This window comes from Lampetra planeri, chromosome 6 (genome assembly GCF_965212315.1).
Source record: "Lampetra planeri chromosome 6, kcLamPlan1.2.h2, whole genome shotgun sequence".
In the NCBI taxonomy this organism is placed as follows: domain Eukaryota; kingdom Metazoa; phylum Chordata; class Hyperoartia; order Petromyzontiformes; family Petromyzontidae; genus Lampetra; species Lampetra planeri.
This window is the reverse complement of record NC_136112.1, coordinates 7100938-7117137: the sequence shown is the minus strand read 5'-3', so window position 1 is coordinate 7117137 and position 16200 is coordinate 7100938. Positions and strand designations below refer to the sequence as shown.

The 16200-nt window shown below is 44.5% G+C and overlaps 1 protein-coding gene across 1 annotated transcript in view; it reads right to left on the bottom strand.

Moving 5' to 3' along the window:
- LOC144719468 (sodium-dependent serotonin transporter-like) overlaps positions 1-16200 on the bottom strand; it is a 35469-nt gene that overhangs the window by 16083 nt on the left and 3186 nt on the right. The window contains exons 2-5 of the mRNA XM_078595408.1: positions 14672-14806; positions 11252-11471; positions 8816-8954; positions 6087-6221 (exon numbers count right to left, since the gene is read on the bottom strand). Coding sequence (XP_078451534.1) covers positions 6087-6221; positions 8816-8954; positions 11252-11471; positions 14672-14806 — 629 coding nt within the window. The remainder of the gene's footprint in view (positions 1-6086; positions 6222-8815; positions 8955-11251; positions 11472-14671; positions 14807-16200) is intronic.

The window sequence follows — 16200 nt, the reverse complement described above, 5'->3', positions numbered from 1 at the left end:
CGATTCCCACTCACGGGCAACATCGATCACGATTATCTTAACCGGTCCGAGGTCTCCCATAGATTGACTCAGCCTCAATGTGTAGTTATTCCCACTCCCGTGGTGCTGGCCACCCACCACCTCTGATGCCGTGCCGGCCTTCATAGGTGCTCGCTAACAGCACTTGCCCCAACAGTCTATTAAGGTTACGGGTGTGGTGAAGTACTGTATGGCCAAAAACGCCGCAGTGATGAGATGTTACACTGTCACAATTTTTTTTTGTTCCTGGGTAGTAAGTATTATCTTCTAATTGCTTATGCCTCAAAAGTAGAGAAAATGGCTATTATTCCCCACAAACGTTGCTTTTTTGACCAGGACAGTGATATTTTGAAATTTTCCAGAACATTCCAGATAGATTCAGTGCTGAGTAAACTTGGAATAGCTTCTATAACATTCTAGAACTTTAGAGTAATATAAATAGTAGTATAAATACAGGGGCCTTAAGCCCACCAGTTCAGTTTAGCAGAGGTGGGACAAAGTCATTGTTATGCAAGTCCAAGTCGAGTCGCAAGTCATCAAATTCATGACTCGAGTCTGACTCGAGTCCAAGTCACATGACTCGAGTCCACATCTCATAGGTGGGACAAAGTCATTGTTATGCAAGTCCAAGTCGAGTCGCAAGTCATCAAATTCATGACTCGAGTCTGACTCGAGTCCAAGTCACATGACTCGAGTCCACACCTCTGCAGTTTAGTTCCAGCTGCCTAAGTGGATAAATATCTGCATTTTTCCGAGATGGCATCAAGAGGCTGCAAGCATCCGGCAGACGCATTTTGCTCTGTCTGCGGCCAATTTATCAAGACCAGAGCGAAAATGAACTCTGTGGAAGCATCTGCTAAGATGTGTGAGGCCTACAAGGCATATTTCGGCATGCCTCTTGGATATCAAGACAAACCCTGGGCACCTAATTTCACCTGCGAGCAATGCAAAAGAACTCTGGAAGGTAAGATGGAAAATTGTTGCTCGGAATTTTATGTTATAATTTTTTTTAAATTGTAAAAGTTTTTTACTTAAAAAAGTTTGACAATTTAATTGAAAAAATATATCATTTATGAAAAATGTTGCGAGAATCTCTTACACATTAGTCATGGGTGAAGTAAATGTATTTTTGTAGGATAGTACAGAGGGGAAAAGAGAGTCGTAAAGTTCGCTATCCCAAGGATTTGGCAGGAACCCACTGACCACTCAAGCAACTGCTACTTCTGCATGGTGGACCCTTCCAAACGTCGGACTGGCAAGAATGCACCTGTTATCACGTATCCGGACCTTCCTTAATCCATTGCCCCGGTACCACACTGCCATGAGCTCCCCGTACCCACTTCTCCGGAGAGAGAGCAGCCGTCTTTAGAAGAGAGCAGCAAGTCAGAGAGTGAGGAAGGCGTTGTAGATCCACATGAAAATTTCAGAGGTGGAGCTGAGGAGTAAAACCCATACAACCCTGACCAAAGTACCTCAACGACTTGATCAGAGATCTTGGTCTCACCAAGTCTAATGCCGAGGTTTTGACGCCTCGGCTCAAGCAGTGGAACTTGTTGGATACACGTGTGCAAGTCGCAGATCAGAGGAAGCGTCACCAACCTTTTTGCAGCTTCTTCACCCGTCAAGATGGGCTCTGCTTCTGCCACAATGTGACCAGTCTGTTCGAGGCAATCGGAATCACCTGTAACCAGAATGAGTGGCGCCTCTTCATTGACAGCTCATCCAGGAGCCTCAAAGCCGTGCTGCTCCATAATGGTAACTAGTACCCATCTCTTCCCCTGGCTCACTCGGTGCACCTCAAAGAGAATTACAACAGCATTAAGACCTTGCTGGACGCCTTGAAGTATGATGAGTACGGCTGGGAGGTCATCGGAGACTTCAATATGGTGGCATTCCTGATGGGTCTCCAAGGCGGTTTTACCAAGTTTCCCTGCTATCTTTGCCTTTGGGACAGCAGGGACACCAAGGCGCACTACCACAGGCGGGCCTGGCCACAGTAGACCGAGTTCCTTGTGGGGAGGAACAACGTCAAGTGGGAACCACTGGTGGACCCCCGGAAGGTGCTGATGCCACCACTGCACATCAAATTGGGCCTTATGAAACAATTTGTCAGAGCTGTAGTTAAGGAGTCGGCAGCCTTCACGTACCTTCAAGACTTCTTCCCTAAGCTGTCTGAGGCAAAGGTCAAAACAAGTATCTTCGTCGGACCACAGATAAAGAAGATCCTGGAGTGCAATGAATTCCCCAAGAAGCTCACTAGTAAGGAGAAAGCGGCTTGGGACAGCTTTGTCGCAGTGGTTCGTGGCTTCTTGGGCAATCACAAGGTCGAAAACTACGTGGAGCTGGTTGAGATTCTGGTGAAGAACTACGGCACAATGGGCTGTAGGATGTCCCTCAAAGTCCATATCCTTGATGCTCATCTTGATACATTCAAGGAGAACATGGGAGCGTACTCGTTGGAACAAGGCGAACACTGTCACCAGGATATGCTGGACTTTGAACGCCGCTACCAAGGACAATATAACGAGAACATAATGGGAGACTACATTTGGATGATGATTCGTGTATAATCGTGAATCTCGAAAAACTACTCACTTCTAAATCTTTTGTTGTATTTTTTTATTACTTTAGTATAAATTCATGTTAATTTTGATTCATATGTTGTTTTTTCTGACTTTATGTGAACAAAAAGACACAAATGCGCCCATTTTCTTATTTAAAATAGGCAAATTTCAAAAGATCACTGTCCTGTTCACAAAATCAAAATTTGTGTGGAATAATAGCCATTTTCTATACTTTTTAGGCATAAGCAATTACGAAATAAAACTTACTACCCAGGAACAAAATTTGTGCTACATAGTGTTAACTACGTCGCCTGGTAGACCCTGACGCCTGTATATTTGAAGTTTGCATGTTCTCCCCGTGGTCGTGTGGATTTTTCTACGGGTCCTTCGGTTTTTCCCTTCACATTTAGAAACACGCGTTTTGGAGTATTTGTCTGCTATACATTTCCACACGATAAGCCACTTCGTAGAGCTATCATATGTGACTAGGTCACTTCTGAAAAAAAATCTGCATAGCTTAGTGGGCCTTACCAGGTAAAAAAAAAAATAGTTGTAATCGTATAGATTAGTCGTGACCCCAGTGACCAAAACGGTTTATGGAGGCCCACATGCAGCAGTGCATTGACAAAAGGGCTGTGCATGTTCACGTTGAAGTCCCAACAGTTAATGAATGACATGTTGGCATTGCGATGACGATGATGTTGTTGTTGTCAGGGATGGTGGAGGGTCGGGAAGGCTTAGTAGGTGTGCCCGAGGGGGAGGGGGGGATTATGTGTAATGTTTCTCAGGCAAGGTACAGTGCGTTTATATCAACAATGTAAGTGCTCAAGATAATAAAATATATAAAGGTAAAGGTGTTCAGGTGGCTCAGGACCAGCGCCGCTGAAATCACGGATTGGGATCCAGGTGTCAGTCACGAGTTGAGGTTTGTGGCCCAGTCAACCAATGACCGCGCGAAATAAATAAATAAATATATTTTTAACACCCCTCGGTGTTGGTTGAGGTTTAACACAATTGGGTTTTGGCTGTCGCGTGACAAAGATTTCTCATGCAAAAAAAAATCAGAAATGTATTTTTCTCCAGGTATTTGAAATCCACTTCTGCGGGCCGTTTCTAACGGAGCACATGGGTTTATAATTATCCGTGAGTGCTACCAATGGATTTGCCGTCTAGCGTGAGATCGCACTGAGAGCACGATTGAAATGACGTTTGAAAGAATACAAACTAAATAGATGTTTTTTTTTTAAAGAAAACAACAATTGCATACAATGTTAGTAATTTATTTATTCGGTACATAGTTGTAATTAATTAAATCATTGATGATTTATACGTTCTAGATTTGAAGCTTTCGTGACTGCAAGAATTCATACTCTTAGGTTTTTTCGGTAAAGTCACGTAGGTAAAAATAATTATAAAAATAAAAATAATAGCAATAATATTTTTTAATTTCTATTATTATTTCAATTATTTTTATTATTATAATTTTTTTTTTACCTACGTGACATTACCGAAAACACCTAAGAGTATGATTTATACGATTCTATTTACCCGTGACGTAAATAACATGTCCAGACTCTGCCCGGTCTCATCGGATCACGAACGCTAAGCAGCATTGAGCCTAATTTGTGCTTGGATGGGTTACATCCCATGCACGCCCGGCTGGTATAGGCTGCTATGGGGCTACGGTATGGGCAGATGAGGGTAAGGCAACAAGAAAATCCACTGTTGTACTGAACTTCTATTCTCCCCACGTGTACACTTTCTGCATTCACCAATTTGCACTGACCAGTATGGTGAGGTAGGGTGATAAAACTCCCTTGACTCTCACGGTTATGTAGAGGACCTTATCCAAGCAGTGAATTTACGCTGTGCTGTATATGAACTTGTAGATCATTGTAGACGGTAAAGGTGCAGCCCTGCACTGCAAGTGCCGATAACGCCACTTTTGGCAGAAGGACCTCAACTCGTGGGAACTTTACAGAGCCCATATTCTTAGGTTTTATCGGTAAAGTCACTTAGGTAAAAAATTAAAATTAATAAAAGTAAAATAAAAAATAAAATAAAAATCACGACGTTTCGGAGGCAACACAAGCTTCCGTCTTCAGGTGAAAAGCTTCAAATCTAGAAATTTACAGAGCCCCTTTCGAGAATATTTGTACTTAATTTGGTACAACGGGCAGACGACTTGGAAGAAGTGGGAGTACCCAAACTTTACCCCACTACGCACGACCTGCAGATCGACGAAATGCGGTGTACCCATGTATGTATACTGCTGGCAGTGGTGATAGGGTTTCAGAAACTTGCACCATCGTTGTTTCAATTGCCATGCCCGGAGGAAACAAACTGGTAGACCTCTGGATTTCAAGTCCAGTTTGTTAGAATAACGGTGTCTTGTGAGTTAGATCGTGTAAATGTGTCGTGAAACCTACCTACACCCAACACAGGCAATTAGTAAGGCTTTGACTTAAAATTTTCGTGACTGCAGGAATTCATATTCTTGGTTCTTTCGGTAAAGTCGCGTAGATGGAAAATTAAATAAAAAATAAATAAAAATAAAAGCAAAAACCCACGACGTTTCGATCGCAACACAAGCGGTCTTCATCAATGAACAAGTGTTGCGATCAAAACGTCGTGTTTTTTGCTTTCATTTTAATTAATTTTTAATTCTTATTTATGCATGTTTTCTTTCTACGTGACTTCACCGAAAGAACCAAGAATATAATAGTGAGGTTTGTCGCGTGAACAAAACGTGCCAATTAGTTTCTCTTTCAGCACACCGGTGTGGTGGAGCGTAAAACACAACCTTTGCAACTTGCCAAATTTTCGTGGCAACATTTACGTGACAAACCTTACTTATTGGCTGTGTCGGGCGGTGGTGAGTTAACAACACATTCATATTTACGCGATCTAACCTCAAATACTCTTATGTGTTTCGGTAAAGTCACGTAGGTAAAAACAAATAAAAAATAATAGAAATAATAATAGAAATAAAATAATAAATCACGACGTTTTGGAGGCAACACAAGTCTCTGTCATCAGGTGGGACCGTCACAGCTAGATTTACTGTCTCGAGTGAGGCAAACATATTTATTTATTTTACCTACGTGAAATTTCGATTTAAAGCTTTCGTGACTGCAGGGATTCATCTTCTTGGTTCTTTCGGTAAAGTCACGTAGAAGGGAAATAATAAAATAATAAAAATAAAAAAATGATAAAATAATTCTCACGACGTTTCGGCTACAACGCAAGCAGCCGTCCTCAGGTGAAGAATGAAACACCACCAAGCTTGTGACCTACGTGACTTTACCGAAAAACATAAGCGTATGAATCCTTGCAGTCACGAAAGCTTCAAATCTAGAATTAACCTTAAATACCTTCACGATGAATAATATTGGTGGCGAAAGGCTGCGTGTTCAACTCCAGCTTGTAGCCATCACACCAGGGCCGCAAACCCACACACAAGCGCATTGAGAGTTGAGCGAGGCAGCGACGGCTGGGACCTACCTCTGTAGTCAGCAGCTTCTTCCAGTTTGGTTTGAGGTAGAAGAGGACTCCTCTCCACGCTCCGGGCAAGGTGGCGCCTCGAATGAGCAGGATGAAGAGCACCACGTATGGGAAGGTGGCTGTCACCCACACCACCTGGCAGACCGGCGGGCGATTTAAACACGCGCACAACAGCGTGACTCCAGTACGGCAGAGAGAGAAGGAGGAGGGGGAGGGCGTGAGTCCAAAACAAAAGATGGTTGCTGCTGATGTCCTCTTGTCCTACTCAGAGATCACAACACCCCAGCACGGGAGTTCCGTGAATGAGTAAACATCCGGCGCAGCCAGCAACCCCGTAGATTCGAGGGAGGACATCATGGCGCCTTGAGGTATTTCTGTACTAATGATGATTCGTTTTTGGTCGAGTGCCCTTCACGCGAGGGTGTCTCAGAGCGAGATAAGCAACTTCCATCACAAGATAAACTCAACACATTCAACAGGGCGCCCCCCCCCCCCCCCAGCGGCAGCTTCCCCTGCGCGGCACATTATTTCTACGTGTAATCCCAATTGAGAAAGTTGCAGGAAACTCTTCAAATGTGGAAAATGTGGACCGTAACACCGGCACACAATGGCCTACCTATTGCGAATGGTGTCACGGGATCTGTGTATTGTCACGTTTAATGCACCCACCGTAGTATATTAATCAGGGCAGCCGTCCGATTCAAAACGTGGAGCTCTGCAACGAGCGCTGAATTCGCGACCTCTAGGCCATGTGACGTGTAGTTTGTATACTGTACTGGAAGTGGTGCAAGTTTTATATATTTTTTAAAAATCAGAAATTACACTCCTTCAACAGCACACCTGTGTCAAGAATTGTGAACACCTCTCGCTCCCTACACCGGAGTTGCACCCCTGCAGACCACAGAAGCTGCCTGTGGCTGTAGCTGGGCAGGAATGTTCACCCGTGGACTTGCATTTAATTTACTGCCACTGTCTGAGCCACACAATCACATACTCATGTTCCCATAAAAACTCAACTCAAAGGTCAGTGTTGTTGTTTTCTTTTCCGAAGCAGGATCGTTCACGTTGTTTCCAGTCAGGAGTTGTGGGAACACTTTAAATGAATATACGACGGCGTGTGTTTAGCACTCTGTAAATGAAAGTGGTTGGTGTGTCCACTATCCTGACCACGTTTATTTTGCCTTTAGAGGAGCTCCCTCCCTTTGGGTGATCAGGATATCGGGTAGTGTTGACATTTTTTAGTCCCAACTTAAACGTTATCTTAAAAATATATATTTTTTCTTAATTAGATTTGCTCTTTGTTGGGCCCTGCTCGTGCCGCCTGGTTCGTCCTTTATACATGTCTTGTTTTTATTCACAGCGCCCTGAGGCTTCATTGTGAAAGGCGCCTTATGAGTGCAAATTATTATAATTATTGAGACATGGCTATGTTTCCTCTTTCCATAAAAAAATCTACCACGTTATTGGCAATTAAAAAAAAACAGGCTCGATGAGATCATGAAAACTCCGCCACTAAAATGTCACGGGCGTACGTTCCTCGCAAGTCAGCAGCCTCCCACACGTTTCATAATTTGGTCTGCGAAAAAATGTTCGCTCAAGTTTGTGCTTGCTGTTCGTCGCAACCCTCACGCACGCCGTTCATGTTGTGTTATCTCGTTGAATTAACCAAAACCTGTGTCCGATGCTCCACTGGACAGATATCAAACTTCCCTATCAACGGCAACAGTTCACTGGAATGTTTGGAAATGTAGTCATTTATATTTTATTTGCGCTTTCTGACTAAAGTATATTATCGTGTCTTTGGTTTTAACAGAATATTATTCCCTGAGACAAGGTCGGTTACTGAGATCCACTGGATGGGCGGAGTTTAATCGTGCAAAAAAGTTCTGGTGCGAGTGTGTTGAACTTCTTTCACATCGTACGTAGCCATCCGTGGTGATCGGAGGTGCACTGCAACTGATTGCTATCTGGTCATCATTTGCGAAACCATCACAAAGTTGAGGGTGTACTCAGCCACACGCGCACACTCCCGCATGCGTGACCACAAAAATGTTGTGTTCCTGAAATAAATCTACACGGTCAATATAAGTCAGTGACTCCCAATCCCAGGGTAGTCGTTAGATTATGAATAAGGAGCTCTGTATCTTGGATGTTCTTATTTTTAAAGATTTCACATGTTTGCTAATCCAGTAGAACTATTGCACGCATGTGAAGCATTCGGGAACAGCGTGTTATTTTTGGGGATATTTTGGCCGGTTTTTGTTTCTCTAGGTGTTACTGTTTTTCACCTTCTTGCCGCTGATGCCAGAAAACCCTTAAATCTTTTTTTTGGGTTTTAGGAATCGTCAACTTTAGGTCCCCGAGTCTCACTGGACTATTGTGATAGGTGATTCCGTAATGTGGGGTTTCTAAGAGGCAGTGTGCGAGCTGTTAGTGGCCCAAGAAGGTTTTCATCGTTGGCCTATTAACATTTTTGTCGAAGCCCAGGTTTTGTCCTTTCAATTTTCCTTTTTTGCTCCCACAGCCAAAACACACGGCATTTTATCACCAATCTCTTCTCCCCTGAAATGAAACCGGATATTGCCCTTGGAGGATAATCACAAATCAAATCTCCGAAAACGTATTCCACCCCGCGTGAATGGCCGATCACTTTGTGCCAAACGTGGACGACGCGAGGGATCTGTGGAGCGCGTACCCCCGCCCCCACTTTCGAAGAATCTGACGCTTACCTTGCCCGAGGTTTTCACTCCTTTCCAGAGGCTAAAGTAAACGATGGTGAAGATGAGGAAGAGGCAGAGGAGGAGCTGCCACCTGAGCCCACCCACACCGCCGAGCCCTTTCGAGTGCTGAATCTCCAGCACGTTGCGACTGTAAGAGAAAGCCACGCTCACCGCTTGAGATGTTCATGCAAAGCTGATTGACGTCTCTTCAACGGCAATGCAAAAACAATCAACCAAAGTGCGCAACCCTCCAGATCCTTTACTATGCTTGCACGTGAAAATCTGTTCCGGAGCTCAATAACCAACGGCGTGGAGTTTTGGCATTCCCCCCGTTTCAAGGGAGCAAACACTGCAGTGGTCTACAGTACGGTCCACAGTTTGGGTTTGCAGGGCCGAAATTGCTCCACCATGGTTCGTGTTTGACGTGTCGCTTTGAGAGGAGCGACGCACACGCGCAAGAGCGTGGTCATCCCCCCCCCCCCAGCTGCGATCTATGGAGCAGGAAGAAGACAGGAGGCAACACGAACAAGGGGGAGACGGAGAGGAGAAGACTACAGCAGGAGGAGGAGGAACGCAAAAAAGACGAAAGAAAGAGGATGGTGAAGTAAAATATCTTGCTGGGGGGGGGGAGGAAAGGTCAGATCAGAAACAAATCAGCAACATGGGACCGGGTCCTCCTTCTGTGTGCCATTAGTGATCCCTAGGTGATCAAGGGTGAATATCTCTTGCATCAAGTCGAACCGGTGTGAGCGGGTGGATACCTCGTGTGTCTACCATCGCCTCGGCTGAAGGAGGCGTTTGACTCTCGTTGCGGGAGCACAGAAAGCCATGTCATCTCGTGTTCATCATTTTGCATGCACAGTATCATCATTTGCTGTACATCTCTTTTGTACTTCCGTTGCCAATTGTCAATCCACTGCTGGACTGAACCCAGCGTCTCAGCGGCGCTGGCCACGAGCCAGCTGAACGCCTTCCAGCTTTAGTTTTTTTAATGCTTCAATTGAGGACTTAACTTTCTTGTTTGTATAAACCCACTGTACCTTGCCGGTGAAATATTACATTTGCATCCCCCCAGGACGCACCTACCCCTTTCCCGACCCTCCACCAGCATCCACAGCAACATCATTCATCCAATCAAATGCTCCCCCGTGTTAAAGCTGACACGTTGAGCCCTGTCGAGCCACGTGCAGCTCCTTTGTCTGTCCAGATGTGCATGGGGGCCTCCGCACAGCGTGATGGTCGTGACCTCACTTCACGTTGGCCGGAGCAGCTTTTAAAAGAGCGGTGAGTATATACGTGGGGACATGGACATGCGGTACCGGTACAACAGCGGATTTTGCTGCCATGCCATCTGCTGTCCAACAAATAGCAGGCTCAAAACCTGCTTAGCTTCTGTGCTCTGACGAAATCGGGCTCCCTCCGGGTGATTTGGTTAAAGGCACACCACCTCATTTTGCACCACTCATGGATGGAGATCCCAATTGGCTGCGTGCGAAGTAGCTCGTTCTGCTTGTGAATTTCAAAACACTGCCACCGGTTGACCGTCTCCCGTAATGCACGTGTTGACGTGTTGACCATCTCTCGTAATGCACGTGTGTCTGTATGTATGTATGTTGGACAAAAATTTCAGTGAGGATCTCTATGGGGAGCGGTGGTGTAGCAGTTAGCGTGCTGCGCTATGAACCTGGAGACCCGGGTTCGATTCCCGCTCACGGCCAACACCAGTGACGATTATCTGAACCGGTCCTGGGCCTCCCCTAGGTTGACTCAGCCTGAAATGAGTACCTGGTGTGGTGTGTAAATATCGCCACTGGGGAGACAAAGGTGGTCGGGCGTGGTGCTGGCCACCCACCCCCTCGTGTACCGTTCTGGCTTTCATAGGTGCTCGCTAACAGCACTTGCCCCTACAGTCTGTTAAGGCTATACGGGGGATATTTATCTTTATGTTGGACTTCTTTTGCGCCGCACACACACCTGTCAACCCATACGGTTTACCTGTATTCGTGTACAGGGAAATTGAGTTTCCAGGTCCATATGACATACAGCCGTTTCAATGCGGGCAAAATAATTATCTATCATTTTTTGGTTTCTCCCTTTTGATGGGACTTTGTAGGATGAACGTTGAGATGTATTAGGGCACAGAGTGATCAATAAGGTATGAATTAGTCTGTAAGGCGTTGACAAGTATGCGTACGTAGCTAACCCTGCTAATCACAGGTGCAACGCGCAGCTGAAATGATCGCCTATCCTCAGCTGAGAGGGGGGGGGGGGTCACTAACTTCCATCTCAAACAAAGACGCCCGTTTTTTTTATTTTTACCCCTAAACCGCAATGGATCACACGTGGCGTGGCGGCGCCGCGCAAAACACGTGGCGGGTGTGTTGAAACTGTTTGTTTGTGCCAGGGTAGGAACTTTGTAATTCCACTTTAAAAAAAAAAACTCACGTGTAGAACTCCTCAGCCGGGGAGCGGGAGTGCTTGCCCCAGGCTACTCCGCTCGTGTCAAAGTAGCTCGTGCAGTTGACCGTGTTCCAGGGGTTGTCGCAATTGGTCCAGGGCAGCGTGGACGTGAACGAGGAGTAGAGGTAGTAGAGGGCCCAGGCGATGATGGTGTTGTAGTAGAAGGCGACGTAAAAGTTGATGATGCAGATGGCGAAGCCCACACCTGGGGGGCGAACGACAGCACAGCGGAGGCAAGGCACGGCCAAAGCGTTGCGTTTGTACGGTTGTTATCCGCTCAAATTGTTAGGTTGTTTCGGTAAAGTCACGTAGGTAAAAAATTTAAATTAATAAAAGTAAAATAAAATAAAAATCACGACGTTTCGGAGGCAACACAAGCTTCCGTCTTCAGGTGGAACCGTCACAGCACGATAGCAAGGATTCATATTCTTAGGTTTTTTCGGTAAAGTCACGTAGGTAAAAAATTTAAATTAATAAAAGTAAAATAAAAAATAAATAATATCGTGATGTGACGGTTCCACCTGAAGACGGAAGCTTGTGTTGCCTCCGAAACGTCGTGATTTTTATTTTATTTTTATTTTACTTTTATTAATTTAATTTTTTTTTACCTACGTGACTTTACCGATAAAACCTAAGAATATGGATCCTTGCAGTCACGAAAGCTTCAAATCTAGAATCCGCTTAAATGTTGTTAACATGTGTGCGCCGTGTTTGTTTATTACGTAGCGAACACCTCAAGATGCCGTAAGTCAGACTTGATCGTCTATTTGGTGCGATTTTTTGTTCATTCGAAACATTTCAACGGTGCAGTTTTGTGTAATTAGATATTACCTTTCACATGGGATGTATACTTGTCTGCGTATATTGATTAAGGCACATGATATGTAAGATACATATAAACTTTCAAACGCTACCAAAAGTATGCATACTCACGCTTATCACAAATTATAAGAATGATGTATAGTCATTTTCCAATCTACTGCTGTATTAAGGCCTCCCCATGCCGTGCTGGTAGTGGAGGCTATTTGAACTTGACAACGCTGGTCAGTGCAGGTTGGTGATTGGGGGTGACCCTGATCACTCGCCACTCGTGTTGTTAGAGGCTGAGAATAAAATTGGCGTCACCAGCTTCACAGCACAGTGTGCTAACCACTCTGCCACCGCTCTACCCTGCTTATCATAAAGTACGTATTTTGTAAACAGCCCCTGTTAAATTTCGATTTAAAGCTTTCGTGACTGCAGGGATTCATCTTCTTGGTTCTGTCGCTAAAGTCACGTAGAAGGGAAATAATAAAATAATAAAAATATTCTATATTATTGTATTATTATATTATTTTAATTTACTATATTATTTTATTATGTTTTATTTTTATTATTTTATTATTTCCCTTCTACGTGACTTTACCGAAAGAACCAAGAAGATGAGCCCCTGTTAAATAGAATATTAGGATAATGTAATATCATTGCACTGGTAGTATTAGTGACTTTAAAATTATCCTATTCCTATATTTCATGCGAGCAGGTATTTGTTCCCAACCCACTCTGAACCTCCCTGTATGCAGCCTTGTGTACGGAGGACGGGACCGAACAACGCCCTTTGCATTGGAGCCGACAAGAATGCACCATACTTGAGAGTATTTTGGCTGCTATGAATTTCCGCATGATAAGCCACTTTGTTGAGCTATCATTTGTGGCCTGGTCACGTCTGAAAAAGAGCTGTAGAGCTCAGCGGGACTCGCCTGGTAAAATAAAACATTGTTCAGTTTTAGTTTGGGTCCAATTGAAAATGTGAACCTCTGACTGCAGAAGTGGCCGCCACTTCATATTGGGAAAAGGCGAGGTTGGATTTGGGACTGCCTCCCTCCTTCCCAGAAATTCATGAAGGTAGTAAAGATAGTATTGCTTATGTTGTGAATATTAAATCAATGACATGGATTAAAAGTAAAAAAAATCTGAATAAAACGTGAAATGTATTTCGTGGCCCTCTCTGATGTTTTGGGCCTTGAACAAATGTCCTGTTTGACCTCTACCCAAGTTTGATCCGGCAAAGAGGAGATACGTATTTTTATTTTTAACTCATGGTGAGAATCTCTATTTATCCTGAAGGAATCCGATGAACCATGAAGCTCTTTTTCACAGATCTCCAGTCGAATGGACATCTGTGAAAAGGGTATCATAATAATGCATAACCAAATAATTTGAGCTGTAACGTTTGTGACATTTTTATGTTAGACTTGTATTGAAGCCGTCTTCATTTGCTTTCTATGGGTTTTAGCATCTCATTCCAAAGGAGACAAATTACTTAGTTGACTGATAATGGGAATGACATATATGTGTGTAAGTGTTTAGCGTGAGACTTAACGTGATGTAGTTCCGTAGGCTGCATCTACCCTGTTAGTGAAACCAATCAAACCCTGAGTTGTGTTTACAAGTCTATCATTTTAAAAGTCTAGTTGTTCCGGTTATTACTGTTACGAGCATATATTTTACTATATTTGTGCCGGATTTCATCTTTATAGTCCTTCGGGAACATCATTAGACTTTACATGATTCACGAAATAGCAAGAAGTCATATGTAAAAAAGATATATAATTAACGAAAAAAGATTTATACACGGCATTATTCCCTCGGCATATTTTACCTTTCGTCATAAACCTCATTGTAAACATTACTCCCACTTGCAAGTCACAATCTGGACTAAAAAAAAAGTGCCTCCTCTACATTCCTATCAGAGGTCGCAAACGGGTTTTGATTCCTTACCCGTACCCGTACCCGGCCGCACCAGAGTCGCAAACGGCTACCCGTACCCGTACCCGGCCGGGTACGGGTAGCCGGGTATCGGGTAGGGTACGGGTATCGGGTACCCGGTTGCGACCTCTGATTCCTATGAAAAAAAGCAATTGGTCAAGACGTTTATCTTAAATCTCTTCATACAATCCCAAATTCGGTGTCATGGGGTGGTTGACCTGGGCCTTGATGCGAGGCCCACCTCTCTGTCCACCTTCCCTATTCTGTGTTGCCTTGGCATCTATAGACGGAATTTGACTTTTCTATTTGGGGGGGCGGAGGGGGGGTTCGCTTTGTCCCTCGCATTAGGAATCGATGGCGCATATAATTAGTTAAAATGTTTATCTTAATGCTAAGATACTGACAATGAATTAATAAAAGGTGCCCAGCGCTCCCCAACCCGCAAACTCCGCCCATGCCTTTCACCCAGAACCCCTCCGGCTCACGGGCCCCAGTGCAGTTGCACCGCCTGCACACTCGATACCTGTGCCGCTGCTCTCATTGCAACGCAGCATTCGTATATATATATGCGATGACGGTGGTAATTGCAGAAAGTATTCATTTTTATGGAGAGAGAGAGAGGGGGTGGGGGATGGAACTCGAGAGGAAGAAGCGAACCTTTGAAGATGGGGCAGATGCGGCGCCAGATGGAAATCGCGCCGTTTCGATGGAACTGTCCCAGGGCGAGCTCCATGTAAAAGAGGGGGATGCCTCCGAACACGGCCATCAGGCAGTAGGGGATCAGGAATGCCCCTGGGAAAACACGAACCATCGATTAGAGGCGACGCAACTCACACACGTGGAGCAAGCAACTCGCGCGAAACTTCGGCTGCGGTGCTCAAACTTGGGACACAGTTCGGCTCGCAGACTTGGTAGAGCTCGACGTACGGAGATGACACAAGAATTCTAGATTTGAAGCTTTCGTGACTGCAAGGATTCATATTCTAAGGTTTTTTCGGTAAAGTCACGTAGGTAAAACATTAAAATTAATAAAAGTAATTATACATTTTAATGTTTTACCTACGTAAAAGTAATTATTAATTTTAATGTTTTACCTACGTGACTTTACCGAAAAAACCTAAGAATATGACACAAGAATATACTATGAGACACCTCCTTTACCAGTGGCAAAATGTAGTAATAGGTTTTTACCCTTTCAACTGGTACAAAAACTGACACCTCTATACAAGGCATCATGTTTGCAATAACCACAACACAAGCAGTCAAAATGCAAACAAAAAGAAACAACTCTGATGATGATGATAATGATAGGCGTTATCTGGTCCAACACCAATGTAGACTAAGCTTTAAGAAAAGCTGTCTCGGGTGTGGACCAATCAACTTCAAGGACAGTGCATATCATTATCATCATCAGAGTTGTATCTTTTTGTTTGCATTTTGACTGCTTGTGTTGTGGTTATTGCAAACATGATGCCTTGTATAAAGGTGTCAGTTTTTGTACCAGTTGAAAGGGTAAAAACCTACTACTATATGACCCAAGAAGGCAAAGATGCAGCCACGCGATGTTGTTGTTCGCTCCTACTGCCGCAAGAAGGCCCTTCACGCTAGGGTGCCGTTTACAAAGCCCCCCCGGTCGCACTTTGGCCCACTTCCCCATACGCTGGCCCGAGAGGTCTTGGAGAAGGTGGCACTACCCACACCAGTCGACTGACGCTGTTGGTTTTACCCATTTATACAACCGCGGCGAGAAGAGCCGAGGGGGGATTTCATAAACTTGCACCATTGTTTCAACTGCCTCGCCAGGAGATCGATTTCCATCTTCCTGACCTTGTTTTTTTTTTAAAACGAATTCCTTTCGATCTGCTTTTTTGTGTTTAGTTTGTTGTCCTTCCCCCGCACCTACGATTAGCGCAGTTGCCTACGTACGGTGCGAAAGAAGTTCAGCGTACATACACGTACGTGAATTCACGCAGCAGCGCCCCTTACAAGCGTGGCACCACCCACAAACTTTGCGCAGCCGACAGCTGCGGCGGAGAGTCGATGCGCACTTTGGTGCCACAACACACAAAAGCATCTCGCCACGGAATTACCATTTTATACAAATTCAACAAGAGCGCATGCAGCGAAATGGCCCATAACGGATTCGTTCATTTGTGCACATTTGACATGGCTACAAACACACACTT